This window comes from Scyliorhinus torazame, chromosome 6, assembly GCF_047496885.1.
Source record: "Scyliorhinus torazame isolate Kashiwa2021f chromosome 6, sScyTor2.1, whole genome shotgun sequence".
Classification (NCBI taxonomy): domain Eukaryota; kingdom Metazoa; phylum Chordata; class Chondrichthyes; order Carcharhiniformes; family Scyliorhinidae; genus Scyliorhinus; species Scyliorhinus torazame.
The window spans coordinates 114,936,094-114,956,349 of NC_092712.1; the positions used below are offsets into that span (position 1 = coordinate 114,936,094).

A 20,256-nucleotide genomic window follows, 5' to 3' on the forward strand; every position below is an offset into this window, starting at 1 on the left:
TATAAGGGGTTACATCTTCCCATTAATGTTGTCTCTGCATGTTAAAATAACCTAAAGGGTGTAGTAATTTAAAAATAAAAACATGCATTTCTGTTCCTCTTGTCACTTTCACAAACACAACTATAAGACAACTACGTATGCAAAGGTTTGCTGAGGTATTTTCTGTTACTATCTGAATTTGTCATAAAATGTATAAAAGGGCAGATTCTAGTACCCTTAAGGAAATATATTAGACTGATCCTTAAATAGTTCAGTAAAATAGTCTGAGCCAGCAGCTGTGCTGAATAGAATTGGAAAGGATTTTTTTTAATGTGCCTCATTTATACATTACGTATGCATTTCAAAATTCCTCCACAAAATCTCAGGATTTATGAGGCATTGGACAGGTTCTGATTGAAAACTTAGTTCTGTTGTGGAAGCTTATTACAGAGCAGCAGAAATACCAGTGATCACCCGTTCAGAATCAACTAGGGACTGGCATTTAGTACTTTGAGACCTGAAAAAAGGAAAGGATGATTTTAACTCCTTACCTGTGCATAGGGGAAATGATTTTGCTCCACACTTGTAGTCTTTAGCTCGCAACATGGTCCAGAAGTATGTTTGTGGTTGATGGATGAAGACTTGACAATACTTCCAGTGATTAATGTATTTGAGGTTAAAAACTGGGTACATAGGTAAGATTCTGAAAGGCACGATTGGAACCTTGCTTGAGACTAAATGAATTAAAATAGTTTTTAACAACTAACAACAGTCGTTTGTTTTTATTTTGATCCCGGAAATGCTTGTTGGTGAAGCAGCCTTAAGATTTTCTTTATTTTCCCCACACTTGCCAATTCTGTATACATTTGTGCAAACAATGCCTGTGCGACCCAGTTTGAAACCATGTCTTATTTTTGCAGTTACCAGCAGTTTTAGTTGAGTTGAAGAGTTGTTGAAGAAAATCTGAATATTCAGTTCAGATTAAGATACAAGATGTCCTTGCAGCAAATAGACTGAACATAGTTTAGTCCTTTTTAACCATAGTTCTTTTAGGCAAGATGACTTTTCAACGGCATTATATCTAAAAATCTCAATTATGCCAATTTTGACAGCTGTGGAAAATCATATTTTGAGCCAATACAAATCATTGATGAATTGTTCCACCGAGAAAACAATATTCATTAATAACCTTTCATACTCCCTTTCAGTCTAGAATGAAATGTCCTGCAGCCGTTATATTTATTTTGTTACTTATTTATAGATACCCATGAAGGCAACAGCAGGCGACATGGTACTTCCATGGTGAGTTCAGCATCTATGAGTATTCTGCACAGCTCTTCACTTCATGACTATACCCCTGTCAGTCATTCTGAGAATCAGGACTCTTTGCAGGTACCTCTCTTGGTGCAATCCTCTATCCTTCCACCATCTTTGCTTTGCTGTATGTTTTAATAAGATAAAAACACAAATCTATTACACAGTTGTATTTATTTTGTTTTTATTAACATAATGTTCTACAATATTCTGTTAGATATTTAGTAACTCATAATAAAACATTTTTTAACCTATTATGAGAATCCATTGAATTCTTTCGTAATCTAGATTTAGGTATATGACTTTACAACAGAAACCTAAACTGAAGAACAAAAGTAAAAGCTGTCAAATAGTGATTGCATTGAAAACATTTTTCCGCATGTATTTTGTTTCTGTGATTGTGTTTTCTAAAACATAGGCATCAAAACAACAGCATCAAATTAAAATGGGTTCAAAGATTCAGTTCCTTTGGGGGAAAAAATGGTATGGTGGATTTGGTTCTTTAGGTTTTACTTTTACTGACCACTCCATAACCCCTTCTATTTCTTTGAATGCGACATATCATCATAGTGATATGCCGCCAGTTCTTTTCAAAGACTGCTCTGCAACAAGGCGTGCACAAATAAGCACAGGTGGAAGATACTTTATAACTTGAATAAATAATCTTGTTCTCTGTGGGTGTAACTTGGTATCTCCCTGATGGTCAACTAAGGATTGTAGTTTTGCTGTATGAGAAATATGGATGCAGTACTTTGCATCATTACTTCAGTACATCCTCAAAGAGAAAGGTCTAACATTGGGCTATCCTGCCACTTTGGACAAAAAGAACCCTAGGACAAAGCCCTTTTTCTCACAGTCCTATGTACTTATTAATAGTATATCTGCAATTTACAAAACCTAGGTTATCGGAGGTCGGTGGAATGTGGAGTTGGCTACAATTAGATCAGCCATGACTTACTGAATGGTGGAGCAGGCTCTAGGGGCTGAATGGTCTGCTCCTATTTCTTATGTTCTTGTGGACAGATTTGAACTTGAAATATACCTGTGTCTCTAATCCTGTTATGCTTATTATGTATTAAAACATATACTGTGGTTTAGGTGATCTGTACTTAACTGGTGAGATTCTTCTCTGACCACTCAAATATATTTTAACCTGGATATATGAACATATAGAAGAAATATGTTGGTGAAGCCTTGGCAATGTGATAATACAATTGTTTCCTTTTTCTTAGGCTTTGAGCTCCCTTGATGATGATGACCCAAATATCCTGCTAGCTATCCAGCTGTCTCTGCAAGAATCTGCACTTGCAGTGGGTGGTGAGCCACAAGAGTTCCTTAACAATGAGCTATCTTTAGGGGCCATTGGTACTTCTTTACCTTCAAGGCTCGATGCAACCCAGAGAAGCACGGACAGTTCCAGAGCTTTAAGCAACTCGCAACTAATGGATTTGGAAAATAGCTTAATAAGATTGGGTAACGGTGATCCCTATCCTAGCAAATTTAGTAGCTCTCAGCCTTTCACTGTACAAAGTAGATTTTTTTCATCCCCTGAAGGTAATGAATCTGCGGATGCAGACCCTGCCATGAATGCAAATCTCCTTGGTAATATCATGGCATGGTTTCATGACATGAATCCTCAGAGCATTGCATTAATCCCTTCAGCATCTTCTGAAACTGACATAAACTCACGTCAACTCGGCAGTACAGAGGAACAAGGATCAAGTAGACTTGAGGAGATGCTACAGAGCCTTCACGAGGATCATGCACTGTTTGAAGCTGCAGTCATGAATGAAGGTAGAGGAACCCAAGTTGATGAAGTTTCGGAAAGTATTGGTGCTACAAAGCCTGAACCACAAGCAGAAACACCAGGTGTGAGTGACAACAGAAGTGTAATACTTTTGGGTGATGACTCCCAGCAGAATAACACGTCAAATGAATGGGAAGAACAAATTCATTTGGTGTAAATGCAACAGTGTAGATATCTGTTGCAGTCACTTATGTTGTGTCCCTTTAGCTTAGATCAGCATCAATCCTAGACTGACACACCGTGTAGGAGGCTGAAGAACCCATCAATGATACAGGGAGTCCATAGGTTTGAGCCCTCAAAAGGCTGTTTCAGTTAGTTATCAGTCTAGCACCAGTCCCTGAGTATTCAAAGAACATAAATATTTTAGATCCTTGGTTTTTAACTTATTGTACTTACCAACTAGCGATTCTAAAGGATCGAAACTAAAGCTAAATTACTGATGACAGAAAAATGAAAGTGAGGCTATATTATCCTGTAGTATAGGTATCACTGAGAAATATACTATAGGGAGCCTGCTGGAGTACTTCTAAACTGATTACAAAAGAAAGTAAGCACTGCCTACTACATGTGAAATGTGGTGCCAAAACTTAAGCAGTTGAAACCAAGTTTATCTAACTTATATTCAGCTTGTGCCTGCACTAGTCTGAACTAATCAATTCTTTGGAGTCATCTCCTGGAGGTGGCATCTTCTTGTGGAAAAGATGCAAATTGGAACTCAAGTAGCATTGTTGCTGCAGAAATGTAGCTTGTGCTTTGATTTGTTAAGTGGTTGCTGTTTTAAAACAGTTTATTTAAAAAGGTTCAGAAGTGGATATTAACAGGCGCATTGCGTTTGAACTCCACAGACACTTTATTCTAAGTGCAATCGTAGAGTCTTTCCTCACTATAAACAAGTATTCTATTAAAAGCACTGTCAGTGCCACTGGTCTTAAGACTTGAAATATAGGCCTAAGATTTCTTAAATGCAAAGCCATCCCTGATAGGCAAAAAAAAAATTTTAATGACATGAAAGCCACAACAATCAATCAATGTCTGGCCTACTCAGTCAGTCCATCATTGTGCCTTTGCCTAATCCACATGGTTGGTTGCCACACATTTTTGAATCATCAGAGACTACCACTTTAAGATCAGACCAACACAAGTATGACTCTGAAATTACTTTAGCTTGATTGTTGCCAATTGTATTTTGGGAAGACAATTTTGATTCAGATATTGAATAGTGTTCTGTGGAATATTGTAGCGGCAAGTTGCATAGAATATTAAAATTTGGTTGATGTACAAGAAGAATCAAGCTTTCCCAACACTAAATTTGGAATAAACTAATTGTGCTAATTTTTATTAGAAAAGTTTTTATTTTTAAAACCATCATGCTTTAAACCAAGTTGCTTTTTTAACTTGGAGAATTTAATTCAGTTTTTAAAATTTGGAGCTCAACAAATAAAAACCATGCAAAGCCCAAGATATGTAACTGATTTAAGTTTGAGATGTTTCTCTTAAAGTTTGGTTTTACCTTGAGTCAGTGTGTGACAACGTAGTATTGTATTGAAGTAATTTCAGTTTGATATTGGAAATAAAAAAGATATGTTTTACATGGCATTGAATATGTACTGCAAAGTTGAGATATGTAAGGGTGTTGTATATGAAGTTAGTAGTTTTGTGGGGTTTTGTTTTTGTAAAACCATTGTTTATTTGTGAAATTTGAACCATGGTCCATTCTGTGTAATGTTGGCTGTGCATGGTCACACGGTCATTCAAATTCAGAATTGTATATTCTGTTACAAATTTTAAGTGTCTTGGATTAATTTGAAAATCAGAAAAAAATTGCAGAACTATTTTTTAAGGCAATGGGAGTTTTATAATATTAAAGCCAACTGTTAACCTTGATTTATCTCTACAGAAATGTTACTATTTGCACTTTCATAGTACTATACTTGATACATTCCCACTTTATATATGGATACAATAATATTTCGATGTTTGACCACTGCAAAGCATCATTTAAAACTTAACAGTTAAACTGTACAAAATTAAATTTTTTTTGATTGGACATATTGTCTAAAGAATTAAAATCTGCAAATGGTTTAACTTTGTAATAGGGCCACCTACCTAAATCTGTGAAGAGAGACTGTATTTTCATTTTCTTTCTTTCTCAAGCTCCTATAATTCTGTTTTAAATTTTACAAGTCAAAATATTCCTCTGAAGTCAAACAATAAAATTTCAGTTCATTCTAATGCTGTTGGTTTCAGTGAAAACTGCAGTTCTATGTTTACTCGCCGTCTTCAAAGTATACTTTTCTTTGGATAAATGTAATATGGAAATGGATAGCAGTTTGAGCAACACAATTGTAAATTAATATTTATAATAAATTCACATTTCTGAACTTTTTTTTACGAGAAATGGTTAACATTTGTTCAACATTATCACAATTAACTAGAACATATGCTTGAACTGTCTGATGTGCCAGAACATTTATCCAGCTAGCAACTGAGCATATGGACAAGGCTCGTCGCCCCTGGAGACCACCAAATTACCTCGTCTGAAGTGAGGAATTGGTCAGGGCGCTATAAACAGTCCCATTTCCCAGTTAGGAACTAAAGGAAGATCAGCCAGGTATTATGGTCACTATACAACAATTTCTGGAAGTGAACAATCATGTTGGATTTTTTTGCCCCTCTACACGAATCTGAACATGCCAAGAAAAGAGCTTTGATGGTCTAGTAGAGAAACGTACCAGCCAAGCTTCATTTTGGGTGCAGTCATCAATTTAGGCACAAATTACCTTAGTTTTGCAAACTTTCTTTTGACTCATTTGCATATTTCCAAACATAAGACCTTCCACGAATTAGTGCAATCAGGCTTTTTAAACAAACTTTAAATTTTGCATTAAATATTTCCTTTCACCATTTTTATTAATAACAGCATAAAATTGATTTGTAACAAAATATTACGCATGTTACATCAGTCCAGTCCTGTTAGTAACTTAAATAAGTGAAAAGTACAGGAGTCAGTATCGCCATTCATTTTTTTTTTTTAAATTTAGAGTACCCAATCAATTTTTCCAATTAAGGGGCTATTTAGCGTGGCCAACCCACCTACCCTGCGCATCTTTGGGTTGTGGGGCGAAACCCACGCAAACACGGGGAGAATGTGCAAACTCCACACGGACAGTAACCCAGAGCCGGGATCGAACCTGGAACCTCAGCGCCGTGAGGCAGCAGGGCTAACCCACTGCGCCATCGTGCTGCCCCTGTATCACCATTCATGGAATGTGGGCTTCACTGAAAAGGCCAGCATTTATTGCCCATCTCTTGAAAAAGTGGTGGTGAGCAGCCATCTGGAACTGTTGCAGCCCCGATCATGCATCTAGACCCACAGTGCTATTAGTGAGAGAGTCCTAGGATTTTGATGCAGCACAGTGAAGAAATGGCAATATAATTCCAAGTCAGGATGATTGCGACTTGGAGGGAATTTGCAGGTGGCGTGTTCCCTTTCCCACCTGCTGCCCTTCTTCTAAGTCAGGCTTGTCCAAAGTATGGCCCATGGGCAGATACAGCTCCTGGAACCAGTTTTTATAATACCAGTCAAACAGGTACAATGGAATGGGAGATTCCGCAAGGAACTGCTGCTCCAACCACAGGCTGTTTCCAGTGTTTGCTGCTGATGATCGGCAGCAAATTTTGGAGCTAAACTATTTGTGATTGGAGGAACAGCAAACACCAGAGATGGAGAGTTCAGGCTCAAGAGAACCAAAGAGCGGAAATGCTGGGAATTGGGGCCCAGGTAGCAGAGACACAACTTTGAGGTCCAGGAGTGAGATGCTGTGGAGCCCTGGGGAGGGGGGCTGATTGGTGTGGGTGTGAGAGGAGGTGCGAGAGAGGGTATGTGGGGACACAGGAGGGTGTTGCGACTAATGTGAAAAAAAATTATATTTTAAAAAGCTGTATTTCGTATTTTTTCTGTGACTACATAGGGAGAGAATCATTGATTTTTACAGGGGCCATGTAACCTTTTGTAATAAGACTCAAGAATGTGCTGAGCTTTTGAATTGCAGTTGGCAGACTTAATGGGAGGGGCCAGGTTTGAGAGTTGCTTCTGGAACACCAAGCTGGATACACCGGGTTCAGTTGTCTTTTAAAAGACTCCAAAAGGCTTTGTCACAATCTAAGCACGTGGAACCCCTTTTTAGTATCATAGAACCCCTACAGTGCAGAAGGAGACCATTTGGTCCATCAAGTCTGCACCAACCCTCTGAAACTCCACCCAAGTTCACTCCCCCACACTATCTCAATAACTCCTTAACCTTCACATCCCTGGACACGAAGGGACAATTTAGGATGGCCAATCCACCTACCCTGCATGCTTTTGGACTGTGGGAGGAAACCGGAGCACCCAGAGGATACCCACGCAAACATTTGGAGAAAGTGCAAACTCCACACAGTCACCCAAGGTTGGAATCGACCCCGGTCCCTAGTTTTTTTTTCATAGAATTTACAGTGCAGAAGGAGGCCATTCGTCCCATCGAGTCTGCACCGGCTCTTGGAAAGAGCACCCTACCCAAGGTCAACACCTCCACCCTATCCCCGTAACCCCACCCAACACTAAGGGCAATTTATCATGGCCAATCCACCTAACCTGCACATCTTTGGACTGTGGGAGCACCCGGAGGAAACCCACGCAGACACGGGGAGGATGTGCAGACTCCGCACAGACAGTGACCCAAGCCGGAATCGAACCTGGGACCCTGGAGCTGTGAAGCAATTGTGCTATCCAAAAGGCTGCCGTTCTGTGGGGCAGCAGTGCTAACCACTGTGCCACGGTGTTGTTGACTTTATCCGCGAGGGGTATTCAAGATATGCTGGTTTGCTTAATTGGGGGGAAAAAACTATATAATAATCTTTATTCACAAGTAGGCTTACATTAACATTGCAATTAAGTTACTGTGAAAAGCTCCTAGTCGCCACATTTCGGCGCCTGTTCGGGTACATAGAGGAAGAATTCAGAATGTCCCAATTGCATGGCTTTAGGGACTTGTGGGAGGAAACCAGAGCACCCGGAGCAAACCCACACAGACAGGGAGAACGTGCAGACTCCGCACAGACAGTGAACCAAGCCGAGAATCGAACCTGGGACCCTGGCACTGTGAAGCAACAGTGCTACCGTGCTGCCTCTAAAAATGCACAGAGGTAGGGTTGGGAAACAAGATGTTATAACTGTTAAATATAAAGCTATTTCCTTGTTGCTAATGTGCTTAATCCTGTGTTTAAATTAAAGTTTGTTTCACGACAAAAGCTGTCTGCTGGTCAGTGTTATCACTCCTGTAACATAGTAACATTTCCTCCCAATTTTCCAAAGTTTAAAAGTTGGTATCTCATCTGGAATCGCATAACAAATTAGGGTTCTCATTCTTCGACCCAGAACCAATGGGGTCTAGTCCAGGATCTCAAAAAGATTGGGGTTCTGGTCTACATCCATAACATCCACTGAGTGCTGAATTTGGTGCTTTTTGAGTGCGATAGTGATAGTTTGGTGACCGAGGGAGTTAGGTGAGGAGGGAGTAAGGTGCTCCTTTCATTTTGTTTCCGACATTTCCGCAAAGAGTGCGAAGAGAGCCAGGAGTTTACAGGAAGTGTAGCTGACTGGGAGCAGAGTCGGAGGGCGGAGATCTAGTTAGTCCACACAGCAGCTATATTCTGTAAGGTAAGAGGGGATGGAGGCTAGGCCAGTTACATGCTCCTCCTGTAGGATGTGGGTGGTGAGGGATACCACCGGTGTCCCCACTGACTATACCTGCGGGAAGTGCACCCAACTTCAGCTCCTCAAAGACCGTGTTAGGGAACTGGAGCTGAAGCTGGATGAACTTCGGATCATCCGGGAGGCAGAGGGGGTGATTGAGAAGAGTTACAAGGAGGTAACCACACCCAAGGTACAGGACAAGAATAGCTGGGTTACAGTCAGGGGGAAAAAAACAAACAGGCAGACAGTGCAGGGATCCCTCGTGGCCGTTCCCCTTCAAAACAAGTATACCGTTTTGGATGCTGTTGGGGGGGATGACCTACCGGGGGAAGGCCCTAGCGGCCAGGTCTCTGGCACTGAGTCTGGCTCTGGGGCTTAGAAGGGAAGGGGGGAGAATAGAAAAGCAATAGTTGTAGGAGATTCAATGGTTAGGGGAATAGATAGGAGATTCTGTGGTCGCGAGCTTCCCGGGTGCCAGGGCCAGGGATGTCTCGGATCGTGTCTCCAGGATCCTTAAGGGGGAGGGGGAGCAGCCAGAAGTCGTGGTGCACATTGGTACCAACGACATAGGTAGGAAAAGGGGTGTGGAGGTAATAAACAAGTTTAGGGAGTTAGGCTGGAAGTTGAAAGCCAGGGCAGACAGAGTTGTCATCTCTGGTTTGTTGCCGGTGCCACGTGATAGCGAGGCTAGGAATAGGGAGAGAGTGCAGTTGAACACGTGGCTGCAGGAATGGTGTAGGAGGGAGGGCTTCAGGTATTTGGATAATTGGAGCGCATTCTGGGGAAGGTGGGACCTGTACAAGCAGGACGGGTTGCATCTGAACCAGAGGGGCACCAATATCCTGGGAGGGAGGTTTGCTAGTACTCTTCGGGAGGGTTTAAACTAATTTGGCAGGGGAATGGGAACCGGATTTGTAGTCCAGCAACTAAGGTAGCCGATATTCAGGACGCCAAAGCATGTAATGAGGCAGTGGGGAAGGGAACACTGACAAAGGAGAGTATTTGCAGGCACAGAGATGGGTTGAAGTGTGTATACTTCAACGCAAGAAGCATCAGGAATAAGGTGGGTGAACTTAAGGCATGGATCGGTACTTGGGACTACGATGTGGTGGCCATCACGGAAACTTGGATAGAAGAGGGGCAGAAATGGTTGTTGGAGGTCCCTGGTTATAGATGTTTCAATAAGATTAGGGAGGGTGGTAAAAGAGGTGGGGGGGGGGGGGGTGGCATTATTAATTAGAGATAGTATAACAGCTGCAGAAAGGCAGTTCGAGGAGTATCACCCTATTGAGGTAGTATGGGTTGAAGTCAGAAATAGGAAAGGAGCAGTCACCTTGTTAGGAGTTTTCTATAGGCCCCCCAATAGTAGCAGAGATGTGGAGGAACAGATTGGCAAACAGATTTTGGAAAGGTGCAGAAGTCATAGGGTAGTAGTCATGGGCGACTTTAACTTCCCAAATATTGAGTGGAAACTCTTTAGATCAAATAGTTTGGATGGGGTGGTGTTTGTGCAGTGTGTCTAGGAAGCTTTTCTAACACAGTATGTAGATTGTCCAACCAGAGGAGGGGCAATATTGGATTTAGTACTGGGTAATGAACCAGGGCAAGTGATAGATTTGTTAGTGGGGGAGCATTTTGGAGATAGTGACCACAATTCTGTGACTTTCACTTTCGTAATGGAGAGGGATAGGTACGTGCAACAGGGCAAGGTTTACAATTGGGGGAAGGGTAAATATGATGTTGTCAGACAAGAATTGAAGTGCATAAGTTGGGAACATAGGCTGGCGGGGAAGGACACAAGTGAAATGTGGAACTTGTTCAAGGAACAGGTGCTACGTGTCCTTGATATGTATGTCCCTGTCAGGCAGGGAAGAGATGGTCGAGTGAGGGAACCATGGTTGACAAGAGAGGTTGAATGTCTTGTTAAGAGGAAAAAGGTGACTTATGTAAGGCTGAGGAAACAAGGTTCAGACAGGGCATTGGAGGGATACAAGATAGCCAGGAGGGAACTGAAGAAAGGGATTAGGAGAGCTAAGAGAGGGCATGAACAATCTTTGGCGGGTAGGATCAAGGAAAACCCCAAGGCCTTTTACACATATGTGAGAAATATGAGAATGACTAGAGCGAGGGTAGGTCCGATCAAGGACAGTAGCGGGAGATTGTGTATTGAGTCTGAAGAGATAGGCGAGGTCTTGAATGAGTACTTTTCTTCTGTATTTACAAATGAGAGGGGCGATATTGTTGGAGAGGACAGTGTGAAACAGATTGGTAAGCTCGAGGAAATACTTGTTAGGAAGGAAGATGTGTTGGGCATTTTGAAAAACTTGAGGATAGACAAGTCCCCCGGGCCTGACGGGATATATCCAAGGATTCTATGGGAAGCAAGAGATGAAATTGCAGAGCCGTTGGCAATTATCTTTTCGTCCTCACTGTCAACAGGGGTGGTACCAGGGGATTGGAGAGTGGCAAATGTCGTGCCCCTGTTCAAAAAAGGGACTAGGGATAACCCTGGGGATTACAGGCCAGTTAGTCTTACTTCGGTGGTAGGCAAAGTAATGGAAAGGGTACTGAAGGATAGAATTTCTGAGCATCTGGAAAGACACTGCTTGATTAGGGATAGTCAGCACGGATTTGTGAGGGGTAGGTCTTGCCTTACAAATCTTATTGAATTCTTTGAGGAGGTGACCAAGCATGTGGATGAAGGTAAAGCAGTGGATGTAATGTACATGGATTTTAGTAAGGCATTTGATAAAGTTCCCCATGGTAGGCTTATGCAGAAAGTAAGGAGGCATGGGATAGTGGGAAATTTGGCCAGTTGGATAACGAACTGGCTAACCGATAGAAGTCAGAGAGTGGTGGTGGATGGCAAATATTCAGTCTGGATCCCAGTTACCAGTGGTGTACCGCAGGGATCAGTTCTGGGTCCTCTGCTGTTTGTGATTTTCATTAATGACTTGGATGAGGGAGTTGAAGGGTGGGTCAGTAAATTTGCAGACGATACGAAGATTGGTGGAGTTGTGGATAGTAAGGAGGGCTGTTGTCGGCTGTAAAGAGACATAGATAGGATGCAGAGCTGGGCTGAGAAGTGGCAGATGGAGTTTAACCCTGAAAAGTGTGAGGTTGTCCATTTTGGAAGGACAAATATGAATGCGGAATACAGGGTTAACGGTAGAGTTCTTGGCAATGTGGAGGAGCAGAGAGATCTTGGGGGTCTATGTTCATACATCTTTGAAAGTTGCCACTCAAGTGGATAGAGCTGTGAAGAAGGCCGATGGTGTGCTCACGTTCATTAACAGAGGGATTGAATTTAAGAGCCGTGAGGTGATGATGCAGCTGTACAAAACTTTGGTAAGGCCATATTTGGAGTACTGTGTACAGTTCTGGTCGCCTCATTTTAGGAAGGATGTGGAAGCTCTGGAAAAGGTGCAAAGAAGATTTACCAGGATGTTGCCTGGAATGGAGAGTAGGTCTTACGAGGAAAGGTTGAGGGTGCTAGGCCTTTTCTCATTAGAGCGGAGAAGGATGAGGGGCGACTTGATAGAGGTTTATAAGATGATCAGGGGAATAGATAGAGTAGACAGTCAGAGACTTTTTCCCCGGGTGGAACAAACCATTACAAGGGGACATAAATTTAAGGTGAAAGGTGGAAGATATAGGAGGGATATCAGAGGTAGGTTCTTTACCCAGAGAGTAGTGGGGGCATGGAATGCACTGCCTGTGGAAGTAGTTGAGTCGGAAACATTAGTGACCTTCAAGCAGCTGTTGGATAGGTACATGGATTACGGGAAAATGATATAGTGTAGATTTATTTGTTCTTAAGGGCAGCACGGTAGCATTGTGGATAGCACAATTGCTTCACAGATCCATGGTCCCAGGTTCGATTCCGGCTTGGGTCATTGTCTGTGCAGAGTCTGCACGTCCTCCCCGTGTCTGCGTGGGTTTCCTCCGGGTGCTCCGGTTTCCTCCCACAGTCCAAAGATGTGCGGGTTAGGTGAATTGGCCAATGATAAATTGCCCTTAATGTCCAAATTGCCCTTGGTGTTGGGTGGAGGTGTTGAGTTTGGGTAGGGTGCTCTTTCCAAGAGCTGGTGCAGACTCAGGGGGCCGAATGGCCTCCTTCTGCACTGTAGATTCAATGATAATCTATGATTAATCTAGGACAAAGGTTCGGCACAACATCGTGGGCCGAAGGGCCTGTTCTGTGCTGTATTTTCTGTGTTCTATGTCCTATGTAATTGGGGGCGCTTTTAGCAGCGTTTAAAAAGTATAATTCTTTGTTTGGTTTGGGATTATTGAACCTAAAGACGGCAAATATGGGGAACTGTTGCTTTCATGTGTTGATAATCTTGTCAGTTTAATAGGGAGTGGCTCGTAAAATGGTTCTTTCACGAGCACGTTTCCTCGGTGTGGAAGAAATAACCCAGGGTGGGTTGCAAAAGGTGGTTAATGCAAAACTTTTAGAATTGATAGGCAAGTTGCAGTTGAATTTATCTGGAGGGGTGAGGAAGTTAGAGATAATTTAAATGATTGCTCAGCACTTAAATTTGGAAGAGGTGCCAGAAACACGGCTTGGGTCGTGGCAAGAATCTGTGGAATTAGCTGAAATTCAATTACAAATGAAACAATTAGAAATGCAGCAAAGCAAAAGAGCTTTTCAAAAGGAAATTGAAATGAGGAAATTTGATGTGGAAATGGAAAGTATAGCAAGGGAAGAACGGGAAAAGGAGAGCGAGAATATCAACTTAAAAGGTTGGGGCAAAAGACAGAAGTTGAGGATAGTCGAGAGGGAGAAGTGACCCCAATCTAAATCTGAGATGGGGATATGTTTAAATAGGTTCAAGCGCTGCCAAGGTTTGACGAGAAAGACATGGGAGCATATTTAAAATCTCTTTTGAGAAAGTAGCTAAATAGTTGCTTTGGCCAAATCCCATGAAGGACCATAAGACAGGAGCAGAATTAGGCCACTCAGCCCATCGAGTCTGCTCCGCCATTCAATCATGTTTGATATTTTTCTCATCCCTATTCTCCTGCCTTCTCCCCATAACCCCTGATCCCCTTATCAATCAAGAACCTATCTATCTCTGTCTTAAAGACACTCAGTGATTTGGCCTCCACAGCCATCTGCGGCAAAGAGTTCCTCAGACTTGCCACCCTCTGGCTGAAGAAATTCCTCCTCATCTCTGTTTTAAAGAATCGTCCGTTTAGTCTGAGATTGTGTCCTCTGCTTCTAGTTTTTCCTACAAGTGAAAACATCCTCTCCACGTCCACTCTATCCAAGCCTCGCAGTATCCTGTAAGTTTCAATAAGATCCCCCCCTCATCCTTCTAAACTCCAATGAGTACAGACCCAGAGTCCTCAACCGTGCCTCATACGACAAGCTCTTCATTCCAGGGAGCATTCTTGTGCACCTCCTCTGGACCCTTTCCAAGGCCAGCACATCCTTCCTTAGATACGGCGCCCAAAACTGCTCCAAATACTTCAAATGGGGCCTTATACAGCCTCAGAAGTGCATCCCTGGTCTTATATTCTAGCCCTTTCGACATTGCATTTACCTTCCTAACTGCCGACTGAACCTGCGCGTTAACCTTAAGGGAATCTTGAACAAGGACTCCCAAGTCCCTTTGGGCTTGTGATTTCCTGAGCATTTCCCAATTTAGGAAATAGTCTAAGCCTCCATTCCTCCTTCCAAAGTGCATAACCTGACACTTTTCCACATTGTATTCCATCTGCCACTTCTTTGCCTGCCCAAGTCCTTCTTCCCTCTACAGATCTTTGTATCATCTGCAAACGTAGCAACAGTGCCTTCAGTCCCTTCTTCCAAATCATTAATGCATATTGTGATAAGTTGTGGTCCCAGCACAGATTCCTGAGGTACACCACTAGTCACCGGCTGCCATCCTGAAAAAGACCGCTTTATTCCCACTCTCTGCCTTCTGCCAGTCAGCCAATCCTCTATCCATGCCAGGATCTTAGTCTTAACACCATGGGTTCTTAACAGTCTCCAATGCGGTACCTTGTCAAAGGTCTTCTGGAAATCTAAATAAATCATGTCCACTACTTCTCCTTTGTCTAACTTCCTTGTTACCTCCTCAAAGAACTCTAGCAGATTTGTCAGACATGACCTCCCCTTGACGAAGCTGTGCTGACTCAGTCCTATTTTATCCTGCACTTTCAAGTACTCCTTGATCTCATCTTTAATAATGGACTCTAAAATCTTACCAATGACCAAAGTCAGGCTAACCGGCCTATAATTTCCCGTCTTCTGCCTCCCTCCCTTCTTAAACAGCAGTGTTACATTAGCCACTCTCCAGTCCCCTGGGACCCTCCCTGCCTCCAATTATTCCTGAAACATCATCGCCAATGCCTCCACAATCTCCTCAGCTATCTCTTTTAGGACCCTGGGGTGTAGTCCATCCGGTCCAGGTGATTTATCCATCTTCAGACCTTTCAGTTTCCCCAGAACATTCTCCTTAGTGATGGCCATTGCACTCACATCTGCCCCCTGATTCTCCTGGAGCTCTGACATCCCACTGGTGTCTCCCACCATGAAGACTGATGCAAAGTAACTATTCAGTTCCTCTACCATTTATTTGTTTCATATTATTACTTCTCCAGCCACATTTTCCAGTGGTCCAATGTCTATTTATGCCTCTCTCTTACCTTTTATATATTGACAAAAGCTCTTCCTATCTTCTTGGATACTACTAGCTAGCTTGCACTCATATTTCATCTTCTCCCCCCTTATTGCTTTTTTTAGTTGTCCTCTGCTCGCTTTTAAAGGATTTCCAGTCCTCTGGATTCCCACTAATCCTGGCCACTTTGAATGCTTTGTCTTTTGCTTTTATGCTGTCCTTGACTTCCCTCGTCAACCATGGATGCCTTGTCCTGCCCTTAGCATGTTTCCTCCTCCTTGGGATGAATTTCTGCTGTGCCTCCCGAATAACCCCCGAAACTCCTGCCATTGCTGTTCCACTGTCTTCCCTGCTAGGCTCCTTTTCCAATCAACTCTGGCCAGCTCCTCCCTCATGCCTTTGTAGTTACCCTTATTTAATTGTAATACCGTTATATCTGATTGCAGCTTCTCCCTCTCAAACTGCAGGGTAAATTCTATCATATTGCGGTCACTGCTCCCTAAGGGTTCCTTCACCTTAAGTCCCCGAATCAAGTCTGCCTCATTATACATCACCAAATCCAGAATTGCCTGTTTCCTCGTGGGCTCTGTCACAAGCCACTCCAAAAAAACATCTCTTGGACATTCCACAAATTATTTTCTTGGGATCCATTACCAACCTGATTTTCCAAGTCTACCTGCATATTGATGTCCCCCATAATTATTGTAATATTGCCTTTTTTACATGCCTCTTCCATCTCCTGATTTATTTTCTGCCCCACATCCTGCTACTGCTCAGGGGCCTATATATCATTCCCGTCAGGGTCTTTTTACCTTTGCGATTCCTCAACTCTACCCACAGAGATTCTATGCCTTCTGATCCTATATCACTCCTTCCCGTACCAGCCTCCCCGAACAGGTGCCGGAATGTGGCGACTAGGGGCTTTTCACAGTAACTTCATTTGAAGCCTACTTGTGACAAGCGATTTTCATTTCATTTCATTTTCATTTCATTAACGATTTAACCTCATTCCTCATTAACAATGCAACCCCCCCCCTTTGCCCATAAGACCATAGGAGCAGAATTAGGCCACTCGGCCCATCGGTTCTGTTCCGCCATTCAATCATGGCTGATATTTTTCTCATCCCCATTCTCCTGCCTTCTCCCATAACCCCTGATCCCCTTATTAATCAAGAACCTATCTATCTCTGTGTTGAAGACACTCAGTGATTTGGCCTCCACAGCCTTCTGAGGCAGAGTTCCACAGATTCACCACCCTCTGGCTGAAGAGATTCCTCCTCATCTCTGTTTTAAACGATCATCCCTTTAGTCTGATCAGCCTGATCAGGCTCATCTGCCTGTCTTTTCGATAGGACACCTATCCTTGGATATTTAGATCCCAGCCCTGATGCCCTTGCAGCTACGTCTCTGTGATGCCCACCATATTGTACTGGCCAATTTCAATGTGCACAACAAGCTCATTTACCTTGTTCTGTGTACTGCGTGCATTTAGGCACAACACCCTCAGTCCTGCATTGACCACCTCCCTTCTCACACTTATCACTTTTTTTGCTCTGCCTGAGGGTGATGATGATCTCTTATTTTTGTTCTCTATTTTCCCTTCAGTTATTACACCTTCTAAGCTAATGCTCTGGTTCCCACCCCCCTGTTATACTAATTTAAATCCTCCTGAGGGCAGCACGGTAGCATAGTGGTTAGCATAATTGCTTCACAGCTCCAGGGTCCCAGGTTCGATTCCCGGCTTGGGTCACTCTCTGGGTAGTCTGCACGTTCTCCCCGTGTGTGCGTGGGTTTCCTCCGGGTGCTCCGGTATCCTCCCACAGTCCAAAGATGTGCAGGTTAGGTGGATTGGCCATGCTACAATTGCCCTCAGTGTCCAAAATTGCCCTTAGTGTTGGGTGGGGTTACTGGGTTATGGGGATAGGGTGGGGGTGTGGGCTTGGGTAGGGTGCTCTTTCCAAGAGCCGGTGCAGACTCGATGGGCTGAATGGCCTCCTTCTGCACTGTAAATTCTATGAAAAAAAAATCCTATGATTGACTAGCAAACGTCCCAGCCAGGATATTGGTGCCCCTCCAGTTTAGATGTAACCCGTCCTTGTACAGATCCCACCTGCCCCGGAAGAGATCCCAATGGTCCAGAAATCTGAAACCCTCCTGCACCACCAGTTTAGCCACGTATTTAGCTGCACTATCCTCCTATTCCTGCCTGGCAATTGTCGCGTGATGTCCGTTCATCATGTCGCTGCGTCTGCATGGTCTCGCCAATGTACCACGCTTTGGGACATCCTTTCCTGCAGCATATGAGGTAGACGACGTTGGCCTCATTTTTTGCTGTGCCGCGTTGGAACTGTTGATCGATGAGTCGTGCGCCATATCCCCCTCGTACGAACGGGATATGGCGCTCGACTCATCGATCACAGTTCCAATGCGCCACAGCAACAACCGCACCGACCTCCTCAGAAGACCAACACAGGACACAACTGTTGCTAACTTTTGGTTGCCTCTTAATTTGGCTCTGTTTAATCACGTTTGCTCAAGAGTCGCCAGGTATCTTTCGACACCGCCACAAGGTTCAGAACCGAATATTGATCAATGACTCGATGCATCACTTAGTAAGTTCAAAAGCAATGCTCATTTATTTACACACAGTCAAATCTACTCCTGCATAAACTCTACAAACTAAACTACCACTATTACTAAAGCCTATACTTAGCTTCGGGTGCCCACTCAGTCAGAGGAACAATGGCCGTATTAGTTCTGAGGCTGCTGGGTTGAGCTGTTTACAGGGTAGCAACTAGGAGGTCTATCTTGTAGTGTGCATTGACTTGGAACTTACTTGGTCTGATGCAGCTGCCAGGCTGGTCTCTCTCTTCGATGAGAGCCAAAGCCAAAGGAGGGCGTTCTCCCTTGGGGGATACCTTTTATACTCAAAAGGGCTTTGCGCGCTTTTGGGCGGGCCTTGAACTTGGCCTCAACTAATTGGGTCTTTCCCAATCATCTGTATTGATTTTCCCCCAATAGAGGGGTGGTTCCCTGATCGCTGGGCGTGTCCTGGTGACTGTCAGTCTGCTTTGTCTTAGCTTCTTCTGGCGCCGGGGAGTCTGTCCTAACATTGTGTATCTAAATGTTTCCCTTTTGTCCCCGGAGATGGCTCATTAGTATGTGGATTGTTTGGTAGTTTCTGTCCTGTCTGAGAGTTTAAGGTTCTTTTTTTTAAAATAATTTTTATTAAAGGTTTTCATTAAATATCAATAACAAAATGAGAAAGAAAAAAGAACCCAACAGGGTTAAGTACAAAACACAATCTAAAAAAGCAACCCCCCAAACCCCTCCCCCCCCCCCCCTGTACCTAAACAATAAATTAACATTAACAACCCGACTTAAGACAACAGGTGTATACACCCCCTCAGACCCTTGCAGTGTAAATAACATAAACAAAAATAAAGTTTAAACCCCCCACCCCACCCCCCGAGCTTCTGCTGCCATTGACCAATGTCTATCGTTCTGCCAGAAAGTCTAAGAATGGTTGCCACTGCCTAAAGAACCCTTGTACCGACCCTCTCAAGGCGAATTTCACCCTCTCCAATTTAATGAACCCTGCCATATCGCTGATCCAGGATTCCACGCTTGGGGGCCTCCTGCACTCCCGGCTCCTCTGCCACCCCAAATATTGTGAGCCCCCAGCCCGGTTTGACCCTGGATCCTACCACCCTCGACATCGTCCTCGCTACGCCCTTCCAAAATTCCTCCAGCGCTGGGCATGCCCAGAACATATGGGTGTGATTTGCTGGGCTCCCTGAGCACCTAGCAGATCTTCCCCACTCCCACCCACCCCCCCGAGAGCACCCTGTCCTGTACTGTGTGTGGCAGTAGCCGTGGGAATTCCACCACCTGCCGTCTGGCAAATGCCCTTACCTGTAAGTACCTGAAGGTGTTCCCCAGGAGGAGCCCGTACTTCTCCTCCAGCTCACCCAAGCTCGCGAACTTCCCGTCCACAAACAGGTCCCCCAACCTTCGTATGCCTGCCCTGTGCCACCCCGAAAACCCTCCACCTGTTCTTCCTGGTGGTTCCCCCGTAATGAGGTCCACGCCGAGGCCTTAACTTCCCCCCTATGCCGCCTCCACTGCCCCCAAATTTTGAGGGCTGCCACCACCACTGGGCTCGTGGTATACCTCCTTGGAGGGAGCGGCGCCGTTGCCAGCGCCCCCAGACTCGTACCCACACAGGACGCCGTCTCCAGACTCTTCCATGCAGCCCCCTCCCCCTCCATCACCCACTTGCGCGCCATTGTCGCATTGGTGGCCCAGTAGTACCCACAGAGGTTGGGCAGCGCCAGCCCCTCCCTATCTCTACTCCGCTCCAGGAACACCCTTCTCACCCTCTGAGTCCTTCGCGCCCACCCAAACCCCATTATACTCCTGTTAACCTGCCTGAAAAAAGCCTTCGGGATAAACACTGGGAGGCACTGGAACAGGAACAAAAGCCTTGGGAGCACCGTCATTTTGATTGACTGCACCCTACCCGCCAGGGACAGCGGCAACGCGTCCCACCTCTTGAACTCCTCCTCCATTTGCTCCACCAGCCTTGTAAAGTTAAGCCTATGCAGGGCCCCCCAGCTGCTGGCCACCTGGACCCCCAAATATCTGAAACTCCTCTCCGCCCTTTATAACAACACAAATAACAATGACCTATTTTATAAACAAACAAACAAACAAAAAAAATGAATAAATAATAAATAACAAAAATGAAAACCAACCCTAATTGGCAACTGCCTTATCACAAGTAACAC

The 20,256-nt window shown here is 44.1% G+C and overlaps 1 protein-coding gene across 1 annotated transcript in view; it reads left to right on the forward strand.

Moving 5' to 3' along the window:
* LOC140424965 (ankyrin repeat and IBR domain-containing protein 1-like) overlaps positions 1-5,486 on the forward strand; it is a 120,958-nt gene extending 115,472 nt beyond the window's left edge. The window contains exons 17-18 of the mRNA XM_072508699.1: positions 1,241-1,371; positions 2,526-5,486. Of these exons, the coding sequence (XP_072364800.1) occupies positions 1,241-1,371; positions 2,526-3,257 (863 nt within the window). The 3' untranslated portion in view covers positions 3,258-5,486. The remainder of the gene's footprint in view (positions 1-1,240; positions 1,372-2,525) is intronic.
* The last annotated feature ends 14,770 nt before the right edge of the window (positions 5,487-20,256 follow it).